Source organism: Rhineura floridana, chromosome 19, assembly GCF_030035675.1.
Source record: "Rhineura floridana isolate rRhiFlo1 chromosome 19, rRhiFlo1.hap2, whole genome shotgun sequence".
Classification (NCBI taxonomy): Eukaryota; Metazoa; Chordata; class Lepidosauria; order Squamata; family Rhineuridae; genus Rhineura; species Rhineura floridana.
In genome coordinates, this window is record NC_084498.1 from 27,882,039 (window position 1) to 27,902,935 (window position 20,897).

Here is a 20,897-nt window from a genome sequence, read left to right on the forward strand (position 1 = left end):
GCGAGCGCGCCCAGCCCCTCCCCTGCGGCCTTCCTTGGCTCCACCCACTTTCTCTGCCTTAGGATCCCCTGCTAAGTGCGCACGCGCGGCTTTTAGAGGCGTAGTAGAGGCTCCCTCCCTGTAGGGACTCCCACACACGCGCGCGCTGTCTCTGGTACGCATGCGCACACTGTTATGCAGTGAGGTGGGGTTGGGCGGGGCGGGGCGCAGCGGGAGGGGGCCCCGCTCGGGCGCTGGCTAGTGAGTGAAGCGCGTGCTCGAGAAGGCGGGTGAAAGTGCGCGTGCGCAAACCAGTCAGTCAGTCAGCGTGTGCGCGCGCTGTCTCTGTGTCGCCGCCTGCTCTCGCTCCCGCGTTTTCTGTCTCCTGAGGTAAAAAAGGCGAAGGGAGCCGTTGCTGCTGAGGCGCCGCCGCCGCCGCCTCTTCCCGTTTTCTTTGGCCGGCCCTGAGAGGAGCCTCAGAAAGGCGCGCAGAGCCCAGCTCGGCCCGGCGACACCGCCTCAGCCCCGGCGGCAGCAGCGGCAGCAGCGGCAGCAACAGCGACGACGGCGCTGGCGGCCATCAGCATGAGCGACCGCGAGCAGCTGCTGCAGCGAGCCCGCCTGGCTGAGCAGGCGGAGCGGTACGACGACATGGCCTCGGCCATGAAAGCGGTGAGTGGACGGAGGAGGAAGGGGCAGGGGCCGCTGCTTCACCCCGATGGGCGCCTGGATTGGGGCCACTGAGCAGGGCCGCCTGCGCCGCTGGTTTCCTCCTCCCTCCTGCTCCGCCTTCCTTTCGTGCCGCGTCTCCCGTAGGGAGCCTTGCGAGGGCAGGCGCTCCCCTCCCCGGGATCCTAATAAGGGCGCTTTTTGGTGGAAGAGCTTAAAGAAAACAGATAAACCATCATTGGGGCAGGACAAGGGCGGGTCCTGAGTGGCTGGGGGTGGCTGTTGCCCCTTCCTTCTGGGCCCTCCGGCCTGGGGGCCTGGACAGGCTGTGCTGCTGCGGCCCCTCGCCTCTCCCAGCCCTCCCCATGAAGGCAAGAACTGGGGTGCGAAGCTGTAAAAGGACGCAGTGGCTCCAGCGGCGCCCACCTCCTTCTCAGCCGCCATCCTGAAGCGGCTGCCCACTAACTACCCCCTGCCTGCTGGGGAAGGGGGGCAGGAAGGCCTGTGTGAGTGAGTGAGTGAGTGGTTTTTTGGGTGGGGAGTGTTAGCTTATCTTTTCCTTCCCCATCCCTTTTGGCTTAGAAGCTGATATGGGCATTGGCATCGATGGGGCGTGTGTGTGTATAGTGCCATAGGGATCACCCTTTTAAGTTTCGGTGTGTCCTGGAAAATAAATGGAGGACAAGCCCTAAGGCATGAGCCCAGGTGGAGCTGGTGGAATTCAGGCACTGTTCAGGGTGGCATAGTGGGACAGAGATTGATCTGAGCCATGGGGCAGAACCCACTGGGATGTTTGTTGAAGGGCTTGTTTTAAAGAGCTTCCTAATAGATTGTCCCTCATGCTAATAGGGTTCTGGCTCAAAAACATCTTGAAACACTTTGGAAAAGTGTCTTTTGGCTGTTCTGTAATCCATCTCCCTTATTTTAAACAGCCACCTCTTGCATTTATTCAGTAACAGCCTTCCAAATGACTAGCCCAGAACAATTTTTTGTCTTATCACTATCATTTCAATATTCAGTAGCATAGAAAACAAATTAGAATTTAATAGTCTTGTACAACATACACAACTCTTATACAAGCCTGGATTTCTATTGCCACTAGGCTGGCTTCTTTATATTTGGCCCACAGAAAAACATTGGATTGCATAAATTTCCACATGTAAATGAGTGGCATGTCAATTTCCTTCTCTGGCACAGGTGGCCAGCAGTTATCCTCTGCTCTCTTGCATCTCCTTCAATTTCTTACTAGTTGTCTGGTGAGTGTCAAATCCAGGGGACCAATATCAATTGACAGAATTCATTTGGGGTTTTTGCCTTGGCATTACAAGCTTTCTGTGGAAGTATGTTTAATGACTGGTATTAATGTCTGCCCTCTTTTCCTCTTTGTGTGTGCATTGAGATTTTGCACATCCCCCCCCCTTTATCTGTTAACACTTCTGATTCTACTTCAGATTCTTTCTTCTGCACAGCCTTGGAGACAGTCGCAGTGCTGGATGATTATGTTTCTGCCCATCTGCTTGCCGCACACTGACTCTGAGCCTGAGCTACTGTGGCACAAGTACATTTCAGATCTGAGGCAGGCTTCAGTGGCAGTGGGGATTCAGTTTGGGGGATAGTATTCAAGATCCATATGGTGCAGCTCTGAGGCATATTGTGGGGTAGGGTGGCTTTTTAATTCCCCTGTGGTCTGTCCTAATGGAGAGAGCCAGCACATACTTGCTGATTTCTTGCCCTGGGCACCTAAGCCTCACCTGGGGGATACCCTTCTAGGCAAAATGGAGACTTTAGAGCCAAGGTGCTTAGAGAAGTATGTGAAATGGGGCAGGGCTTACCCTCTTGATAATACATGGGGTGGTTTGTCCCATTCCACAAAATACAGTACCAGGTAATGTCTAATTTTTAACATCTTCTTTGTGGGTGGTGTAATTTCCTATGAGATGAGGTGATGAGGTAAAGCAATTATTGTAGGACTGAACTGGTCTTAACATCCAATATTATTGCTTTGATTCTGTTTTGCTTTGGTCTCATCTTTTTTGATAACTTTAAAGCAATGATGGGATTTTTACCACAGTTCTGGATGCTAATACTTTGTTTTAGAGCAGATTTAAAATTGCTTAAAGCAGTTTGATACTTGGGGCTAAAGACATTCATTTACAACTGTATCTAACTGAAGTCAGAGGTACTTACTTCCAGTTCAGTCATATTTAACTGTATTAGCAGCCTTAATGGATCGTCTTGGGAGGGGGGGTGTATTAACAATTCTGCGCACTTGAAATCATATTGGTTGGTGCTCAACATGAGAATTTATATGGCTTTTTATATTACTGTCTGTTGTGTAACTTTTCCGTTTCACAAGAAATTGAGAAGCTGTTCCTAATAAATAGTGAAATTAGAGCATGCTGCCACTCCAAAGACAAATATGGGTGACTTGCACATTCTTATCAGAGATGTACAATTTTGGGATGGCCGCAATGGCGAAGCCCAAAATTGTAATTGCTAGCCCACTCCTCTCCAAGCAAGCCCCCACCCTGTAGCCTTTGTGTGGGGGAGTATGCTAGGTGAGGGTGCTGCTGCTTGGAGGCCCCCCAAGTGCTCTTGAGCAGCATCTCCCAAGAGGAGAGTGGGAAGTTGGGCACCACTCCAAGCAATGTTGCACAGCACCCCTTTCTTTCCCTTTGGCCTTTCCTGGAGGGTGTGGTCAGTTAGGCATTTCTTCAGGCTGCAGTGTCCAGTCTTCCCCACCCATCAAGCCCACTCCTGATCAAGAAAGGCCAGCAGGGGCAGAGTTTGGCCTTGTGTGGCCAGCTGTGTGCCATGCTCACCAGAGGGTGGCACCATGCTTTCCATGGGGAGCAGATGTGCCAGGGTGAGTGGATTCTTGTGTACAAGCATTAGCCGTGGGGTTTCAGCACATGACATCTTTGCTGTATGGAGATCATTTCTGTCTAGAGAGAGCATGCACACCACTGTATGTGTAGTGTGGAGAGTTGCCTGATTTCCTTGAACGTCACCCATATCCCCCTCATCATCATCACCATTATTATTATTATTGTAGAAGAGTAGTAGGCAAGAAGTAAGCCATATTGTGAAAGTGAAGCTTCATGTGTCCATCCAGAAGACAAACAGATAGTAATGGAGGGGGGATGGACTCCCCCAATCAAGACACCCTCCTGGAAGACTTGTCCCTCCCCCCCCCCCAATTTCTGTAGTAAAGGAGCTGTATTCTGCTAGACTGAAAGGGGAAAGGAGTTATAAATGTGAATGGCAGTGAAGGGGTTTAATTCAGTAAAAAGTGCATTCCTCCCATGGGGTTACTGGCTGCTTGTCTTTGAGCTTTCTGCAGTGTTTTTTACTGCCTGAACTAATATTTAGGGCAGTTTGTCCCACTGGTCCTGTACTCGCTTATGGCCAGCTATTTATATTAGGGTTATTTGTCAGTGGCTAGGGCTGCCACCTGCCTTCTACTATAGATGAGTTCATATCTGCACATCCAAGAGGAGGGCTCAGCTGCTTTCCAAATTACTTGTGCAGGAATTTCATTAGCTGTAATTTAGGAGACTGAAATGAGAGGAAATAAATGTTAATAACACAGACCTTTAAATTCTTCATATGGAAAGCTTTAGCAAAACTATACGTATTTTTATACAGTAGAAAATTTCCCCACTTATCCTCTCTCCTCAAACTGAGTTCAGTGTTATAGAAAGCAACCATTACGTGTTTCCTTCACTTGCACATTTGTAACTGGTTGTGGATATTTTAATTCGTTGTTGCATTAATGATACCATCTCATACTGAATATGGCTTGCATCTCCCATAGTTGTTCATTTGTATGGCTCAAGCCTTCTAATGTCTCTCTTTGTGGAAGTTGCAATATCCTCTTCTTGCATCAGGATGACTTTGGGCCAAGTTGCCTTGAGCACTCCCACAAGGGATGTTGGGTAGCTGGAAGAAGTTTCTCTTTGCTCCACTTCTGCTTCCTGCGGTGTGCTCCCTCCAATTTTCACCCAGGCCAAGAGATGTCCAGCTTCCATTGTCATAGCAGCCAGATCCTTCCTTCCCCAAGTACTCATAGACTCAGGGAAGTTACAGCTGCATTTCTGATTCTAGGCTGATCTAGCTATGTGCAAAGTGGGGCTCTTCCTCCTCCTGCCATGGAAAATCAACAAACTGTGGCTTGATAAATCCAAGGTGCTAGGATTACATTTTTATGAGCAAACACAAAAAAATGCTATTGGACATCTAAAAAGACCAACTCATTCGTCCACAAAGGTTTCTGCCTCAATAAATCTGATAGATGTTGGTCTTTAATGACATTTTCTGTAACAAGCTAACACAGCTACTCATCTAGGCTCCTTTGAAGTTGCATCAAAAATGGTAGGTGCCAGATCTGTATAGGAATAAAAACATACACATTCTTAGGCATTTACACCATAATTTTAGGTACATGAGATTTTTTTCAGCCCTGTAATCTATGATTATTCTATAATAATGCTGCTTTGCAGTTATAGTACGAATATAGTCTCATTACATAATGCAAAAACCTGGTGATACTCTTGAATTAATCATTGTCTGCTTCCTGCAGCATCCCTAATGCGTTCATCAATGCCTTGGCAGTGTTACTTAAAAAGACCTCCTTCTAGTGTGAGTAGTGATTCTTTGAGGCGTGCTAACACCCAGCCTCTTCCTAGGAGAAGCATGTGTATCATAGGCCATGCTGGAAGACAACTTTCAAAGCCATTTGTAGGATCGGGCAAAGGCTTTTGTCAGCATGTTGTCTGGGACTGGTATAATATAGTGGACAACAGAGGTGATGAGATCCATTGCTGACCATAGCAGGGCCAATCCAGCCCTGGGTTCTGCATGTTCACAGTAGTGCTGGCCTCCTCTTCCCCCTTTCCCTTGGCCTTGCATGCACATAGTAGCTGACGGGATACTGCCATTAAAACTTTTTAAAAAAAAATATTTTGTTATTGAATTTGAAAAAGGAAATAATACATGAGTAAAATGAGCCAGTACAACTAGCGCTCAAAAATAAGAGCACCTGTATCAGTGCAAGACATCACATATATTATTACAAAGCGAGGCAACAACTGTATCTGTTTCATTCAAGCTGTAGAAATGGATTAGGAACATCCCCTGCAGAGGGCAGCTTGAGTGGATGGAGGGGGGGGGAAGCGCATAACTCCGTGTTCCTGTTAATAAAGCTTATGAAAGGGAACTATATTATATCAAATTTATCACTGTTTGCCTGCCTGTGAATCACTCTGTGATGGTATGTTAAGTGCTCAGATAAGGCAATATCCCAAACCTTTGCCCACCGCTCCTCCTTAGAGGGCCCTTCAGGGCTTTTCCAGTGGTGGGCTATTTCCATCCTGGTGGCTGCTAACAAAAGAGAGACTAGGTCCTTATCATGGACTTGAGGATTTGCCTCAGTCTCAGCCATCAAAAGTGCCAGCACCAGATCCACTATGAGACATTGTGTAATAGCCAATATCAAAGCAAAGGCCCATTCCCAAAATTTGCATACTATCCTGCAATTCCACCATATGTGGGCTATGGTGCCCCTCTCCCGACAGCCTCGCCACATTGCGATGATGCTGTCTTGGGCCTGCCATGAGTACTTGCAAGGCAAGAGAGGTCCCACTCCTTCGTCATGTTCTAGTTACCCTGGGCCTTCTGGGGGTGGGGAGGTGTCTGTGTGCACATGCGCACACTCTGCCTATAGAGGGCAAGACAGCTGCACCAGTCAGCCTTTCCCAAATGGTTATTAGAACATACACACGTGATTGCCACACAATTTTTATTTGGTTAGGACAGGGATGGCTAACCTGTGGCCCTCCAGATGTTGCTGGACTCCTATCATCCCTGACCATTGGCCATGCAGGTTGATGGGGCTGATGGGAGTTGGAGTCTAACAATATCTGGATGGCTGTACGTTAGTCATCCCCGGACCAGGATGATCAAGATCTGTTAAACAGTTGTTACACAACTAATTAATGATGGACAGTATCTTCTTCTATGTATGCAGTCCAAATGGCTGAGTAGGTGTCAAACTGTTCCATGTTTAGGGAGCATGGAGAGATCCTCTGTTCACCTCTGGACTGATGCAGTGATGTTTTCCTTCCAGTGTCGAAGGACTAGCCTTTTTGCAACTATAAAGGCCTGGAGAGCTTTTTGGCTGTTGAAACAGATAATGGGTGAAACTTGGACATGTGGCTTTGTATGTAGGATGGTATATTTGCCTCCCCTCCACACACACACCCAGCTAGGTAATCTCAATATCTCTGTGTGCATTTTCAGGTGACTGAGCTGAATGAGCCCCTTTCAAATGAAGACCGGAACCTGCTGTCTGTCGCGTACAAGAATGTAGTTGGTGCCAGGCGATCTTCCTGGCGAGTCATTAGCAGCATAGAGCAGAAGACCATGGCCGACGGGAACGAGAAGAAGCTGGAAAAGGTGAAGGCGTACAGGGAGAAGATTGAGAAGGAGCTGGAGACGGTGTGCAACGACGTTTTGGCCCTCCTAGATAAGTTCTTGATCAAGAACTGCAGTGACATTCAGTACGAGAGCAAAGTCTTTTACCTGAAGATGAAAGGAGACTACTTTCGCTACTTGGCAGAAGTGGCGGCTGGCGAGAAGAAGAATAGTGTTGTGGAAGCGTCGGAGGCCGCTTACAAAGAAGCCTTCGAAATCAGCAAAGAGCACATGCAGCCCACACACCCGATCCGGCTGGGGCTGGCGCTCAACTTCTCTGTCTTCTACTACGAAATCCAGAATGCCCCTGAGCAGGCCTGCCTTCTAGCCAAACAAGCTTTTGATGACGCCATAGCAGAGCTGGACACACTCAACGAGGATTCCTACAAGGACTCCACTCTTATCATGCAGCTGCTTCGAGACAACCTCACTCTCTGGACAAGTGACCAGCAGGATGAGGAGGCAGGGGAGGGCAACAATTGAAGGCTTCCCACATCACAGCTTTCCATCAGCCACCACCTCATCACTATCACCAATACTTCTTTGCCACAATCACACTATGTATGTAGCGCTAAGCATCAATGTATTGTTGGCACAGCTGTGGGGCCTGCCAGGTGTGGCATCAGACAGGTCTTCATGGGCACTGCTGGACTAAATGGTGTGTCAGCCCTGCTTATCGTGGCCTACTGTGCAGGAAGAAACTTAAAATGAGGCATTTTAGTTTCATTTTATTCATATTATATGGGTTAGTAAAATAATGGAAGTGTTTGAGGAGGATTGGAAGTTGAGCCTTTAAATTTCCTCTTGGAAGGAGTGGATTGTGTCAGTTCAGAAGTACATGCAAAACACACACACACGGAAATGGCTATAAGTTGGTGTGAACTGATTTTGTCCTGTTTAATCAACTTTAAAATGTGAGGTTCTATAACAGTCTGTGCTTGCCTCTTTTTTTGCACAGACTTGGTTTCAGGCAATGCATCTTGAGGTCTTGATTTTGATACTTGTAAGCTTTTTTTTTTTTTTTTGCAGTTTTGAAGAATCATGATTTATTTTTTGTGAATTCTTTGGCTGTTCAGTTGCCAGTGTATTCTGACAGCGCAATGTCAATGTTAGCCCATGTTAAGATGGATGATGAGATGCCAGAGTTCTCCTAAATTAAGTGTTTCGAAATTAAAAAAAAATAAAACTGCTGCTTTGGGGAGGTGAAGGTGTAAGATGTTGTGTGCCTGTTCCGGAGTGTTTATACCCCACCAACTAACAAAGGTTCTCAGGGCAGTTTGCGATATTAAAAAAAAACCCAAACAATAAAACAGACAAGAGCTACTACAGAGGGGCAAAGGTATACCCAAGTTTATCCACAGTCCTAAGAACATCGGAAGAGCCCGCTGGATCAGGCCATTGGCCCATCATGTCCTCACAGTGGCCAACCAGATGCCCCAATGGGAAGCCCACAAGCAGGACTTGAGTGCAAGAGCACTCTCTCCTGCAGTTTCCAGCAACTGACATTCGGAAGCATACCGCCTCCAACCATGGAGGGAAGAGCATAGCCGTCATGGCCAGTAGCCACTGATAGCCTTGCATGTCCCAACTGCTGCTGAATCTCTGGGCCCCAGCATATCAGTGGAAATCACCCCAGCCCTGGAGCAGCTAGATGGCAGTCTGTCAAGAAGGGACTTCCTAGCAATCTTGCAGCTCCTGGTGGCAGACACAAGATGGAGCAAAGATGCTTACAAACCTTCCCCAATTCTCAAGTGTTTGTCAAATAATATTCAAAAGGTGTGCAATCTTGGGATTTAAATGAACTCTTCAAAACTGTCAGCCCTTCCTCACTGATAGCTGGTTTCCAGTAACATGGAAATACCATGTGATTTCTTTTGCTCCAGTTGCAGTGTTTGCCTGATTCATTTTACTGTTTGTGGACAAGATGTGAGTTTTTCTTATGACCTGCGGGTGCCGTAGAACTCCTCTTGATCACTGGTATGCCAGCCTTACACAGATTCACTTTAAAGTATGCCTGATTGCATAAACTCTCTCTTCCTGTTGTCCTAGTCACATTCGCCCACTGGAATATGATGACATCATGTAAGTTAAGGACAGATTCCTGGAACATTGCCTTTGCCATGAAAGAAGAGTAATGGTATAAAAGCCAGTTCCCTATCATGCAAGGCACAAACATTTCCTTCAGGGATCTCCTGGGCTGCAGAGAGACCTGGCAAGACAATCAGAGCATCACCCTGAGGCCAGCATAGGCACAAGGAGTCAGATTCTGACCAATGAGGCTGCACAGAAAAATGGCAAGTATAATTGCCCCTCTCTTTCCAGCCTGGAGTGTTCTGGTGGCCTTTCATGTGAGATCTTTACTGACCTTTGTCTTCCTCCTCCATTGCCAAATCAAGGCACAGGGCAAGCACTGACAGACCACTAAAGTTTGGCTGTGGCTTTTTGAGCATAGACTCTGCATTTTTTTAGGATTCTCTTCGAGTGTCTTAAGTGGTTGGTCACAGCAGCCCCGTCCTTAATTGCTGGCTGATAGGTTTGAAGGGGTTGGTGGGCACATCCTAGAGTTCCAGAAGTTCCACTGTGTGCATAACAGCCCCAAATGCAGCCTGGCCCAACTAGGCTGGGGCTGATGGGAGTCTTAGTCCAAAACTGCTGGAGGGGACCCAGTTGGAGGATGCTTCCCAAAATGCATGAGCAAACCTGATGATTTTGGAAACAAAGCCCTTTATTGTTTTTCAAATGTTGAGTTACTGTAAAAGTCCTCTTGAGCCAGATGCTCAGGGAGTCTAAAACTGCAGCCAGTCTGACGGGGGGAGAACCGTAGTTCAGTGACAGAGCATGTGCTTTGCATGTAGAAGGTCCCAGGTTTAGGCTCTAGGTAGGGCTGGGAGAGACCGTGCCTGAAACGCTGCCAGTCAGTGTAGACAATATTGAGGTAGATGGGCCTAGTAGAAAGCTGCTTCCTATGACTGCCATCACACAAATACATAAATGTGCTTTTTGTTTTCCATTCTCTTTATGGTGGATTCATAGTCTCAGCAGAGCAAGAATCAGGTGTGAAATATTCCCTAGGAGAAAGCACTCCTTCAATAAAGGATAAGCAAAACTATCAGCATAGATTTAGCAAGCAGTTATTGATTGGTAGTAACTAATAAAAATAAAGCCAACTTGCAGTACTCCCCATTTTGAGGTGGTTAAAAAAAAATCCAAGTAGTTACAGACAATTGGGTGGGGCTGGTGAAATGTCATTGCCGCAACCCGCAAGGATTCCTCATTGCTGGCTAAAGGCAGAAAGATCTGGCCTAGTGTGTGGGGGGGAACTCTGGCACTGCATGGATAACGATGAGCTGGAGCTTCTGATCAGAGTTCCTGGCTTCAGTCAACAATCCTGTGCCATGTTGGCAGAACTTCTCATTGACTTTAATGTTTCTGAGTTGCACCAATGGCTGAGAAACTGTTCAGACAGTCATGTTGCTCACATGCAAGGAGAATTAATGCTCAGAACTGCATTTTCACTCTAGTTTGATGAGCACTGTAGGCAACTTGGAATACAGACCATTGAAAATCCCATCCAGAGTGGCCTTGGTTATGTTAGAGCTGCAGGCAAGTTTGCAACTATTCTCTTGTGCATTAATACACAACGTGCTGGTTTCTGGTCAGTGTCTGAAGCAGAAATAAAAGTGCATCTCAGCTAGCAGCCTTGAAAATCCTTCCTGGCCCTTGATGCAGAGACGAAGTGGAATTCAGAGGGTTGGGGTTGAGGGTGCACATGACAGGTCTGCAGTTTTCATTGACTGTATTGACCACGTCTGAGCATCTCACAGATGGTAGTTTCACTGGTTGGACCAAGAAATTCTAGCTGGCAGCTACCCTGCTGGACTACAAAGGTTCTGGTGGGCAAATAGTATACAGAACCTCGCTCTTCAGTTGGGATCCCAGCGCCCAGTTCTGTGGGCTCTGTCGCTTAGGCATCAACAGATTCTCATAGGCTTCCAATCTTCTCCATCCTCCAGTACTAATCAAAACTCATCCCTTGAGGACAATTTTGTCCGATACTTTATGCATCAGACTTGTTCAATATGTGTATTGTGAAATATCATTCAGGGATTTATTGAAGCATCCACAGAGATGACCAATCTCAATTTAAGTTTGCAGCCTGGCCAGGAGTCTGGACATGCTGCAAGCAAGCAAATATTCACAAATATAGCTGCTTAGAACAGCAACAATTATGGAAATTACAGAGGGTAGAACTAGGGTTATTTGTTTCAAAATGAAACAGGACTGCACAAGGATTGATTCTTGAGTCAGGCGAGGGATATGCTAATTCCTTCTGGCAAAGATGCATAATGTTGTTTCCCTCGTTGTCTTGTCTGTTTGCTGTTCTTCATCCTGCCTTTTCCTGCACGCACACACCACCAACATTACCCCTGTTTACTTTAGAGTATATTTTCCCCTTGACGTTCATGGAGCATCTCCATGGCAACACCATGATATCATTGTATTAGTAATGGTTGCCTTGGAGATAGCATGACGTTGTTCCACTGAGGAGAGTTGCTAGGGAGATTGAGCCAGCTTGCCCTGGGAAGAAAGAGGAAGCTGAGATATCTGACCCATCTCTGGAGATGTTCCTGTTCAACAGGGAGAGAGGCGCACACAACAGAAATAAATCAACCAATCAAAGGTGAATAACAGCCTCAGAAGGGATTATGCACACCTCAACAGTGGTGAATGTTGGCTGGAAAAACTGGACATTGTATACCATTGATTCAGCCAGAGATTGCCTACTGTGAGGCAAGGTGGAAGACTGAAAAAGAAACAGACTCAGCCATGTCTACACATAACCTTGTGCTCCTTGGAGGAAAGGTGGGGAATAAATGTCAGAATAAAAAAATAAATGCAAGCCAGGAAACTGACCTGTGCAAACCTCACTGGAAACAAATGGGAATGGAACCTTCCATATTTCAAGTTGTAGTAAATGCTTCACGTGTTATTTCAGTAATTGCATTAATCTTACATTTTTGAGGCAGAAGTGGGTAGACTTCAGGCTTGCAGGATCCGCCAGTCAGAACCGCATGCAAAATACTGTCTGAGGAAGGGGGGGGGGAGCTGGCAACATAAAATTAAGGAGCAGGGTGCCTCTCAGCATGTGCTCAGCCCAAGCATTTGCTGTCAGAACCAGAACTGAGTTCACAGTCCTGTCACACAAAACTCCACTCCTGGTTTCCCCGCCACGCTTCCTCCATCTCAGCAGCAGCAGTAGTTCCACATCACAGTGTCTGTTGCAGACTAGTGCTGCTGATTGTATAGGACGTCATTGGTGGTTCCTGACCAACTGCTCGCTCCCCACTACTTTAAGGCATGGGTAGCCAATGGGGTGACCACCAGATGTTGCAGACTACAGTTCCCACCATCACCCCCAGCCAGCATGGCCAATGGTCAGAGAAGATAGGATTTGCTCCCCAACAATGTCGGGAGGCCACCGCGTTGGCTGTCCCTGCTTAGGAACATAGGCAGCTGCCTTGCATCCATCTAACCCAGCATTGTTCACACAGATTGGCAGCCGCCCTCCAGGATTTCAGCCGGGACTTTCCCTCCCCAGCTGGAAATGCTGCTGGGCCTTGACTCCGGGACCTTCTGCCTGAGAAGCAGATGCACTGGCGCTGAGCTACAGCCGTCCCCCAAAGGAAGCTGCTTTGTACAGAGTCGCAGCAATAATTCATGTAGCTCAGGATTGTCTATTCCAGCCTTTCCCAACCGGGTGCCCTCCAGATGTTGTTGGATTGCAACTCCCATGACCCCAAACTATTGACCCCACTAGCCCAGGCTGGTGAGAGTTGTACGTCTGGAGGGAAGCAGGCTGGGCGAGGCTGACTGACACCAATGGGCAGTGACTCTAGAGTCTCACACAGGTAGTCTCTCTTGGCTTCTGGAACATTAAGAAGGAAGAAGTTAGGTGGGCCTCCTGAGAGAGGGAGGTCCAAGGTGTGAGCACCACAACCGAGAAGGCCCTGCTCCACATATCCAGTGGCCATACCCCAGTGGTTTGGCAGGATCCTACAGGAGCAAACAGAGCTTCAAATACTCTGGACCTGATCCATGTAGACCTTCAAAGGTAATAACCAGCCCCTGGAATGTCAATTAATTTTATTACTTATTTTAAATGTTAATCCTTTCCATGGATGCTCAAGGTAGCCAAAACACAAGAATTTAAGAAAAACAAAACTTGCATAGCATTAAAAAAAAACTGCAAAAGAGAAAACTGGGAGCCAATGCAGATCTAATCATACTGGAGACAGATGCTGTGAACAATGGGCCTCCATCAGCAGCCGGCCAGTGGCATTCTGTACCAGTGGCAGTTTCTGAACACTCTTCAAAGGCAGCCCTATGTAGATCATTGTGCAGTAGTCTAGCCATGGGAATGTGGCTGGGAGCTGCTCAGGCAATGCCTGCAGGTGAGCATCTTTTTCTTCCTGGTCAAAAATGGAGCATTGCTCTGGGGTGGGGGTGGGGAGGCAATTTGTGGATTCCTTTCCTACCTGGATAAGAATATTCCAGAAGAATCTTCCAACTTTATCTTCCTCATCACTACTTGCCAGGTCCCAAGGAGTGTAGTTTTGAGTTTTCTATGGTATTTGGCATCTTCTCAGGTTCTCAAGAGGAAGTAAAATCTCAGGGGGAGGAGCCAGATCCAAGGGGAGGGGGCTGTTTGTCCTGAGGTGGGAGTTTTTGCTATTAGCTCTACCCTCCTCTGCTGCCCCACCTGTCTGTCACCTGTGCATGCTCCTCCCCCTGATGGAGCAGGCACAGCTGGACTCTGGCCCCTGGTTCACCATGTGCCATGCGCTGCCCACACCAGGCACAAGGAGGCTCTGCCCTCTGCCTCTCAGAGTCTGAGCTCCAGGAGAAGAGGTAACCCTACTTCCAGAAAAGCATGCTGTTGCCACATGACCTTCTGTACAGGTGTAGAAGCATACACACCTGTTCCCCAAATGATACGTGTTTGGAGCTTCAAGCCAAGAGCCACAGTGTGGCCCCATGGCAGAGATTTTCTAAAAGGGGGAATTGGCAACCAGGTAATCTATTTATTTATGTATTTATTAGATTTATATCCCACCCTTTCTCCCAGTAGGAGCCCAGGGCGGTTTAGAGTAATTGAATATGAGGTTTATGACAAAAATATATTAATTACAGAGGCAAGATTCAGTTTGAACTGACAATTATAAGCCTTATATGCGCAGTTGATCACTGTGCTCTGCAGGTGAGGGCCTCCTGCAGAGACCATCTTATCAGGAGGCCCGTTCCACACAAGATAGGAAACGGACCTTTAGTGTGGCAGCACCTACCCTGTGGAACTCCCTCCCCTTAAATATTAGACAGGCGCCATCTCTGTTATCTTTTTGGCGCCTACTGAAGACCTTCCTCTTTCAAACAAGCCTTTTAAGTCGAGACCTGTCCCAGTCTGCTTCTGTGTTGGAATTGCTTTTTTAATATGTTTTTAAACTTAAAAATACACACAATATGTTTTAACCTTTTTTTAATGTCTTCAAAGCTGTTTAAAAATGTTTTTAGCTGTTTTGTTTTAATGTATTTTAAAGTCTGTTTTTATGATGTTTTAAAGTGTTTTTAGTGCTTTTGTTTGCCGCCCTGGGCTCCTGCTGGGAAGAAGGGCGGGATATAAATCAAATAATCAATCGATAGGCGGGAGGGAAGGGACCAAGGGACAGGAGCTGCGTCCGCTGTCTGTGCAGAAGGGTTGAGGAGAATCCTGAGGCCGGAGCCGGGTAGAAGCCGGACTGACGCACAGTGAGCCAGACTGGGTTGGAGAGATCTGGATGCCCATCCAGTGCTTCCCTGGAGGCAGCGCCAGTGCTTGCTTGAGCTGCAGAGAGAGGAAAAGGCGCCAGAGGGCAGATCTTACTTCATCCAGCCTTCCCCAACTGGGCGCCCTCCTGAAGTTTTGGACTACAACTCCCATCAGCCCCAGGCAGGACAGCTGGATGGCGCTGGGGCTGATGGGACGGGGAAGGCTGCCTCTTCCAAAGCAACGGGGGGGGGGGAGAAGGAAATTTTCCTCAGGTTGGCTGCTGTGAATGAGGGGCTCCTTCTCTGCCCCCAGGCCTGCCTAGGGTGATGCCCCTGCGGATGTCTGAGGGCCAGGCGCCCTGGCTCTGAGGCAGCGAGATGCCTCGTTGTAGCCCCAAACGCCCAAGGAAAAGGCTGTGCTCGGGCGAGGCGGAGATGAGGCGGAGCCCTCGGGGCCCCGTGAGCCCCTGTGGGAGTCCTTGCGGGTGACGGTGACGGGTGCGGAGGGGCCACGCTTGGTGCAGCGGCTTTGGACCGAGGCAGCGGAGTCGCGCGCTGCAGTTCGCCTCTGATGCTGCTGGAGGCAGCAAACCCGCGCGGGTGGCGCGCCGAGGAGCGGCCGCGGAGCTCCTGCCGGTGGAGCTTTGCAAAGGAGGAGGGCCAAGGGGGCTTTTGCTTCCCTGTCTTGGCGGCACCGGGGCGCTGACAGCCTATCTGCCTGCCTCTCGGTTTAAAGCGTCTTCTGCATTTTGATCTAAACACGTCTAAAGTTATGCCCGGTTAGGTCATGTAACACCATATCTTGGTTGGTTGGTTGGTTGGTTGGTTGGTTTGCAATTGCTGTTGAACATGTGAGACTGACAAAATGTTGTTGTTTAGATGTGTTAGTCATTTGTTACCCAAAAGGCTCCAAGTGACTTACACCTTCTGGGCACCATGAAAGTGGTCGGTAGCCACAACATTGCTGACTGGGGTAAACAGCATCTTTAGCCTCCCTGGGCCTTCTTTACCTGGAGAACTGCAGCCTGCGGAGGAGCCAGAAGGTGGAGTCCGTCAGCCCAGCCCTGCCCAGAAGAGCAATGGTAAGAATTTTGCCACGGCTGCAGGAGAAACGCTTACTGCGGGCGCTCTTGTTTGTGGATGGATGCTGCATTTGTGGTGAGAGCACAAAGTGTGATTTATGGTGGGCCTGGATATTTTATTTCTTTTCTTTATTGGTTGTATTGTATTGTATTTTTGAATTGGTGTTTACTGTAACGTAATTATATTTTCTTTTGTTATTATTCTGTTCACTGCTTTGAGGGCCTGGGTGAAAAAGCGGTATACAAATAAGCAAATGAATGAATGAAAAGCTTGCTCATCCAGCGTTTTACACATTAGTTACTGTAGTTCAACTGAGATATTTCCTCAGTCCCTCTGCGTTTCTCATTCTGAAGCTCCAACTGACTTCTTGCTAGAAAAAATAAAATTCCTACAGCCACCTTCCCTGGCTCTCTCTGTGTCATCACGCCATTCACACAACACACATACATGTATGTTTACCCATACTCTTGGGCTCTTTGATCCAGGTCCCATGGCACACCCCAGAGATTGCTGCATTGTATCTGCACTCACTCAATTACTTGGGGGGATCAGCAGAGAACTACTAGCGAAGGTGGAGCACGAAGCTTTGGTGGCCCGTCTGCCTTGAGAGGGAGCTATTGAGGGGAAAAGCTCACGTGGTGATCTGGTCCCCAGAGATAGGCAACCCTTTGTAGGTTGCCCTTGAGCTACTCACCAGCCCTGGGCACCTTTCAACCCTCCTAACATGGTTCAAAAATAGGCAAAGCTTCCCTTTGGGGTTTCCCCCCGGGGCTTGCATGACTCTGTCTATCTGTGGCTCTGGTCAAGCACAGCACGCGCTGGCTAAAAACACTGGAATGGGAGGCGGCTCATAATCTCATCAAGCCATCGCTTTGAATGGGGCCTCCACATTTTGCTTAATGACGAGAGACTTTACTGTTTTAAAAAGTGAAAGCTCGGAGCTGGGCCCCTGCTGGTACCCCAAGGACTGGCCCACCCCGGCAACCCTGCCAGCAAGGATAAGAACACAGGTTTCCTGCTGCAGACTGACTGGGGCAGCCAGTCGCTGGGCGCGCAGGAGGGTTTTTTCCCCTGAGCCAATATGAGCAGACGGCCAGGTGACTAAGGTGTTTCATGTTGGGAAAGTTGGTGCCTCTTTCCCAGGGAATGCATATATGATTGAATTGCCAGTGGTGAATCAGGCTGCTTGTGAGTTCTCATTAATGACTAATTGGGCAATGAGGTACAGTAAAGACTCCTAGGGCTAAAGAGGCATTTGTATACATTCATGGCTGATGCTCCTACTCAGGCTCATGCAATTTAAGCCAATGTTGTTTCCTCTGTTAGGTGAGAGTCCTTATTACACACAGAGCAAAGCCAAAGTCACGTCGTTCAGGACATGTGCAGAGTTCCAGCTGGACTGATCTTCCTGGTAATATTTGGATGCCGTGGATTCCCTGGGCTGATGTTCTCCTGTGAGTAAGCCAGTGAGATGTGACCCTTGTGCAACCAAAATGCAAAATCACCCAAATAAAACAGGTAGTGTGGTGTAGTGGTTAGAAAATCAGGCTGGGACCCAGGAGCTCCAGATTCAAATCTCTGCTCTGCCATGAAGCTCGCTGTCAATCGCCGTCTGTCAGCCTAGCCTACCACACAGGGTTGTTGTGAGGCTAAAGAGAGGGAGAACCATGTGAACCACCTTGAGCTCTTGGGGGGTGGGGGAGTGGGATATAAATATTCACACGAAGGTCACAAATAGACCTGTAAGGGCTGACGAGGGCAACTCCACGTTTTCCCAGTCACAAAATATTGTGATCTGAGTATTGAGAAAGCCACATCCTTGCAATAGAGGGGGATCCATGAACAGACTGAGCTCCTGGGTTCCTTTGGGTAGCTCTATAGAACACACAGAAAAAAAATTCAGCTGGTGAAGCATTGCCTTCACTGCCTGAGTGTGTTTTGTCATGTAATTGTTAAAGACACAGGAGCCCCACAAATGTGTGTGTGTGTATGTGTGTGTGACATTAGCAATTACCATGCTGGCTGGGGCTGATGGGAGTTTTAGTTCAAAACAACTGGAGGGCACCAGGTTGGCGAAGGCTACTTTGAGCCCAGTCACAAAGAAGCAGAAAAACTGCTCACAATGGATCACAACAAACTCATGTTATGCAAATGCAGCCTTAAGCCACGTATGATGGAGGGGAAAAATGCTGTTGCGCGTATCACAGGTCTGAGTATACAGCATCAAACGAGCTGCATAATGTATTTGTTAATCTCCCAAGAACTTTGATATGGTGTTTACCCCCCTGCCCCCAAACAGCAATAATGGCATGGGTGGTTCCATATCTGTGGACTTGGAGCTCATAACATTAAACTGATCAAAGTATTCTCAGAATAGCTCAGAATCTCCTCCTGCTTCACCTCTGCTCAAGTCACCCCCGTTATCTCTCTAGACTGTGGCCATTTCTGAACAGGAAGGGCAACTTTCTATAGGAAGTACCTTCATCCAGCAAAGCTGCTGAATTGGTAGGGCTGGCGCAGGAGCCAGAAGAAGGTGTTAGTGATGCTGTCCTCCTGGCAAGCACCTGGCACGTGATCCTCTTGGGCAGGGGGTGGGGAGCATCTATGGCTCTCCAGATGTTGCTGGACTCCAGCTCCCAGCAGCCAGCGAGGCCAATGGTCAGGGACAAGGGGAATTGCAGACCAACAACGTCTGGAAGGCTGGAAGCTGCCCCTGCTCTGTGTGGGAGACAGTGGGCACATAGCACAACTTTTTTAACTGGCACATCACACAGTGCCGGTTTGCAACTCTGAGAATCTTGGCATGGTCTTGCCCATTAGCAGGACCGTAAAAACTCAGTCACAACAGAGGTGGGCAACCTTATTTCTTGCTGGCTTATTTCTTTTCTGGCAGGGCCGCTGTGCAGCAGGGGAAATATAAATTGTTGTTGTTGTTATGTTGGTGTTTTTGACTGAACGTCAGGAAAAACTTCCAAACTGTTAGAGCCATATGACAATGGAACCAATTACCTAGAGAGGTAGTGGGCTCTCCGACACTGGAGGCATTCAAGAGGCAGCTGGACAGCCACCTGTTGAGGATACTTTAATTTGGATTCCTGCATTGAGCAGGGGGTTGGATGTGATGGCCTTATAGGCTCCTTCCAACTCTAGTATTCTACAATTCTGTGTGCCTTCAAGTCGATTTTGACTTATGGCGACCCTATGAATCAGCGATCTCCAATAGCATCTGTGATGAACCACCCTGTTCAGATCTTGTAAGTTTAGCTCTGTGACTTCCTTTATGGAATCAATCCATCTCTTGTTTGGCCTTTCTCTTTTTCTACTCCCTTCTGTTTTTCTCACGTTGAATTTTGGATACTCTGTTCATAGGGTTTTCGTGGTAAGAGGTATTCAGAGGTGGTTTACGATTGCCTTCCTCTGAGTCTGGATGCGTCTTAGTCTGGTGTCTCAGCTTTGACCATTGCTCCTTGGGCGCCCCTGCTAGGAGTCTAGCCTCTTGGTCTGTAGACTCCTGATGGCATTGCTCTCAGCTTCTTCAACACTCTCAAATTAGCATATGCCAATGTTATGCAAATCTGTGTCCTCCTTTTGGCAATGCTTTTCTTTTTTAGGGCAGGGCAGAGCATAAGTTTTGCACTTTATTAAAAAAAGGAAACAGATTTGCATAAAATTGGATATGGTAATTTCACATGGTGTAGTGGTTAGACTAGAACCTGGGAGACCAGGGTTCAAATCCCCATTGGGCCGTGTATCTGCTGGTCGATGACTGAAATAAATACATTCATTCATTCATTGGGCTGTGAAACCCGCTGGGTGGTCCTGGAGCAGCCACCAACTCTCAGCCTAACCTACTTTCCAGGGTCGTTGTATGGGTAATATAGAGGAGGAAGCAATGTACGCCTCCTTGAGCTCCTTGGAGGAGAAGTGGGCTATCAAAATAATAATAATAATACAGATGCAAATTTAGAAATCATTGCTATAACTTAAATATAAATACATCTCTCCATAATGGGGAAGACTGTGTCCAGGTGACGTGCGCACCTACTTGCTCAGTCTGCTCACCGGAGGCGAAGAGTGTTGATGGGCCACTTCAAGCCCCCCCTGCTGTCCCCTCTTATGGGTTATCTTTATTGCCAAAGATAGAGGACTGTCCTCTGTAAAATTGGACACATGTGTGCCCTGCTGTGCCTCTAACTGCTGCGTAACTCAGCCGGTGGGATTTCTTCTGGAGACAATGTCAGCATTGATAGGGAAAGCTTCACCTGCTGTGAACCTGTTCAAGACCCAGGAGCTGCCATAGGCTGTGAGGACACTAGTTGCCTACAGCAGGCATTTCCATTGGCCACACCTGGAGGGTTGATCTGCCAGTCAGTTGTGAAATCTCTTTGAAGTGAAATTTTTTTTTTAAAAAAAAACCACACTAGAGCTGATCCTACCAGGTTTTACAGTAAAAAGCGGCAGTGTTTGACTAGCGTGGTGTCCTCCCATTTTCAGGAATGAGAGGTGAGGCACACTGGAACCAGCAGAACAGGGAGTGTGTCTCTACCCTGAGCAGCCACCCAAAGCCCAACCCTGAGCTTGGATGTGAAGAAGCTGCCTTTGCTCAGGGATGGACCCCCTTGTCCAAATGATGGACAGGAAGTGTTCCAGAGACGGTTGTGTCTGCTAAAGATGCATTTGAATGCTGAAGACGATGACTCTGCAAGGAGGAAGCACTGCTTGTGCATGCATCTGTGTTGCAACTGGGGAAACTGAGGCCCAAAGGCACTAACACATTTTCTTAATGACAAGCATTGGAAGAGACTTCTGGGAATTGTAGCGTTCACCAAGCCTGTGCTCCAGCCGAGAGACAGACGTTCCTTGCCTTTGGATTTAATTAGGTCCTCTCT

The 20,897-nt window shown here is 47.9% G+C and overlaps 2 protein-coding genes across 3 annotated transcripts in view; both read left to right on the forward strand.

Annotated features, from left to right (window-relative positions):
* The first annotated feature begins 206 nt into the window (after positions 1–206).
* Positions 207–8,325, forward strand: YWHAH (tyrosine 3-monooxygenase/tryptophan 5-monooxygenase activation protein eta). The gene is made up of 2 exons (XM_061603270.1): positions 207–651; positions 6,949–8,325. Exons 1-2 carry the CDS (start codon positions 565–567, stop codon positions 7,603–7,605), a joined length of 744 nt encoding a protein of 247 aa, XP_061459254.1. The 5' UTR covers positions 207–564; the 3' UTR covers positions 7,606–8,325.
* Positions 8,326–15,111: 6,786 nt separating this feature from the next.
* The window catches only part of LOC133373273 (sodium/glucose cotransporter 1-like), a 50,608-nt gene continuing 44,822 nt past the window's right edge, over positions 15,112–20,897 (forward strand). Inside the window, exons 1-2 of one of the 2 annotated variants that reach the window (XM_061602799.1) lie at positions 15,112–16,007; positions 17,335–17,462. The gene's annotated coding sequence lies outside the window, so the exon portion shown is untranslated. Of the gene's footprint in view, positions 16,008–16,032; positions 16,084–17,334; positions 17,463–20,897 lie in introns of those variants that run through there. The other variant, XM_061602800.1, reaches the window with a different exon arrangement.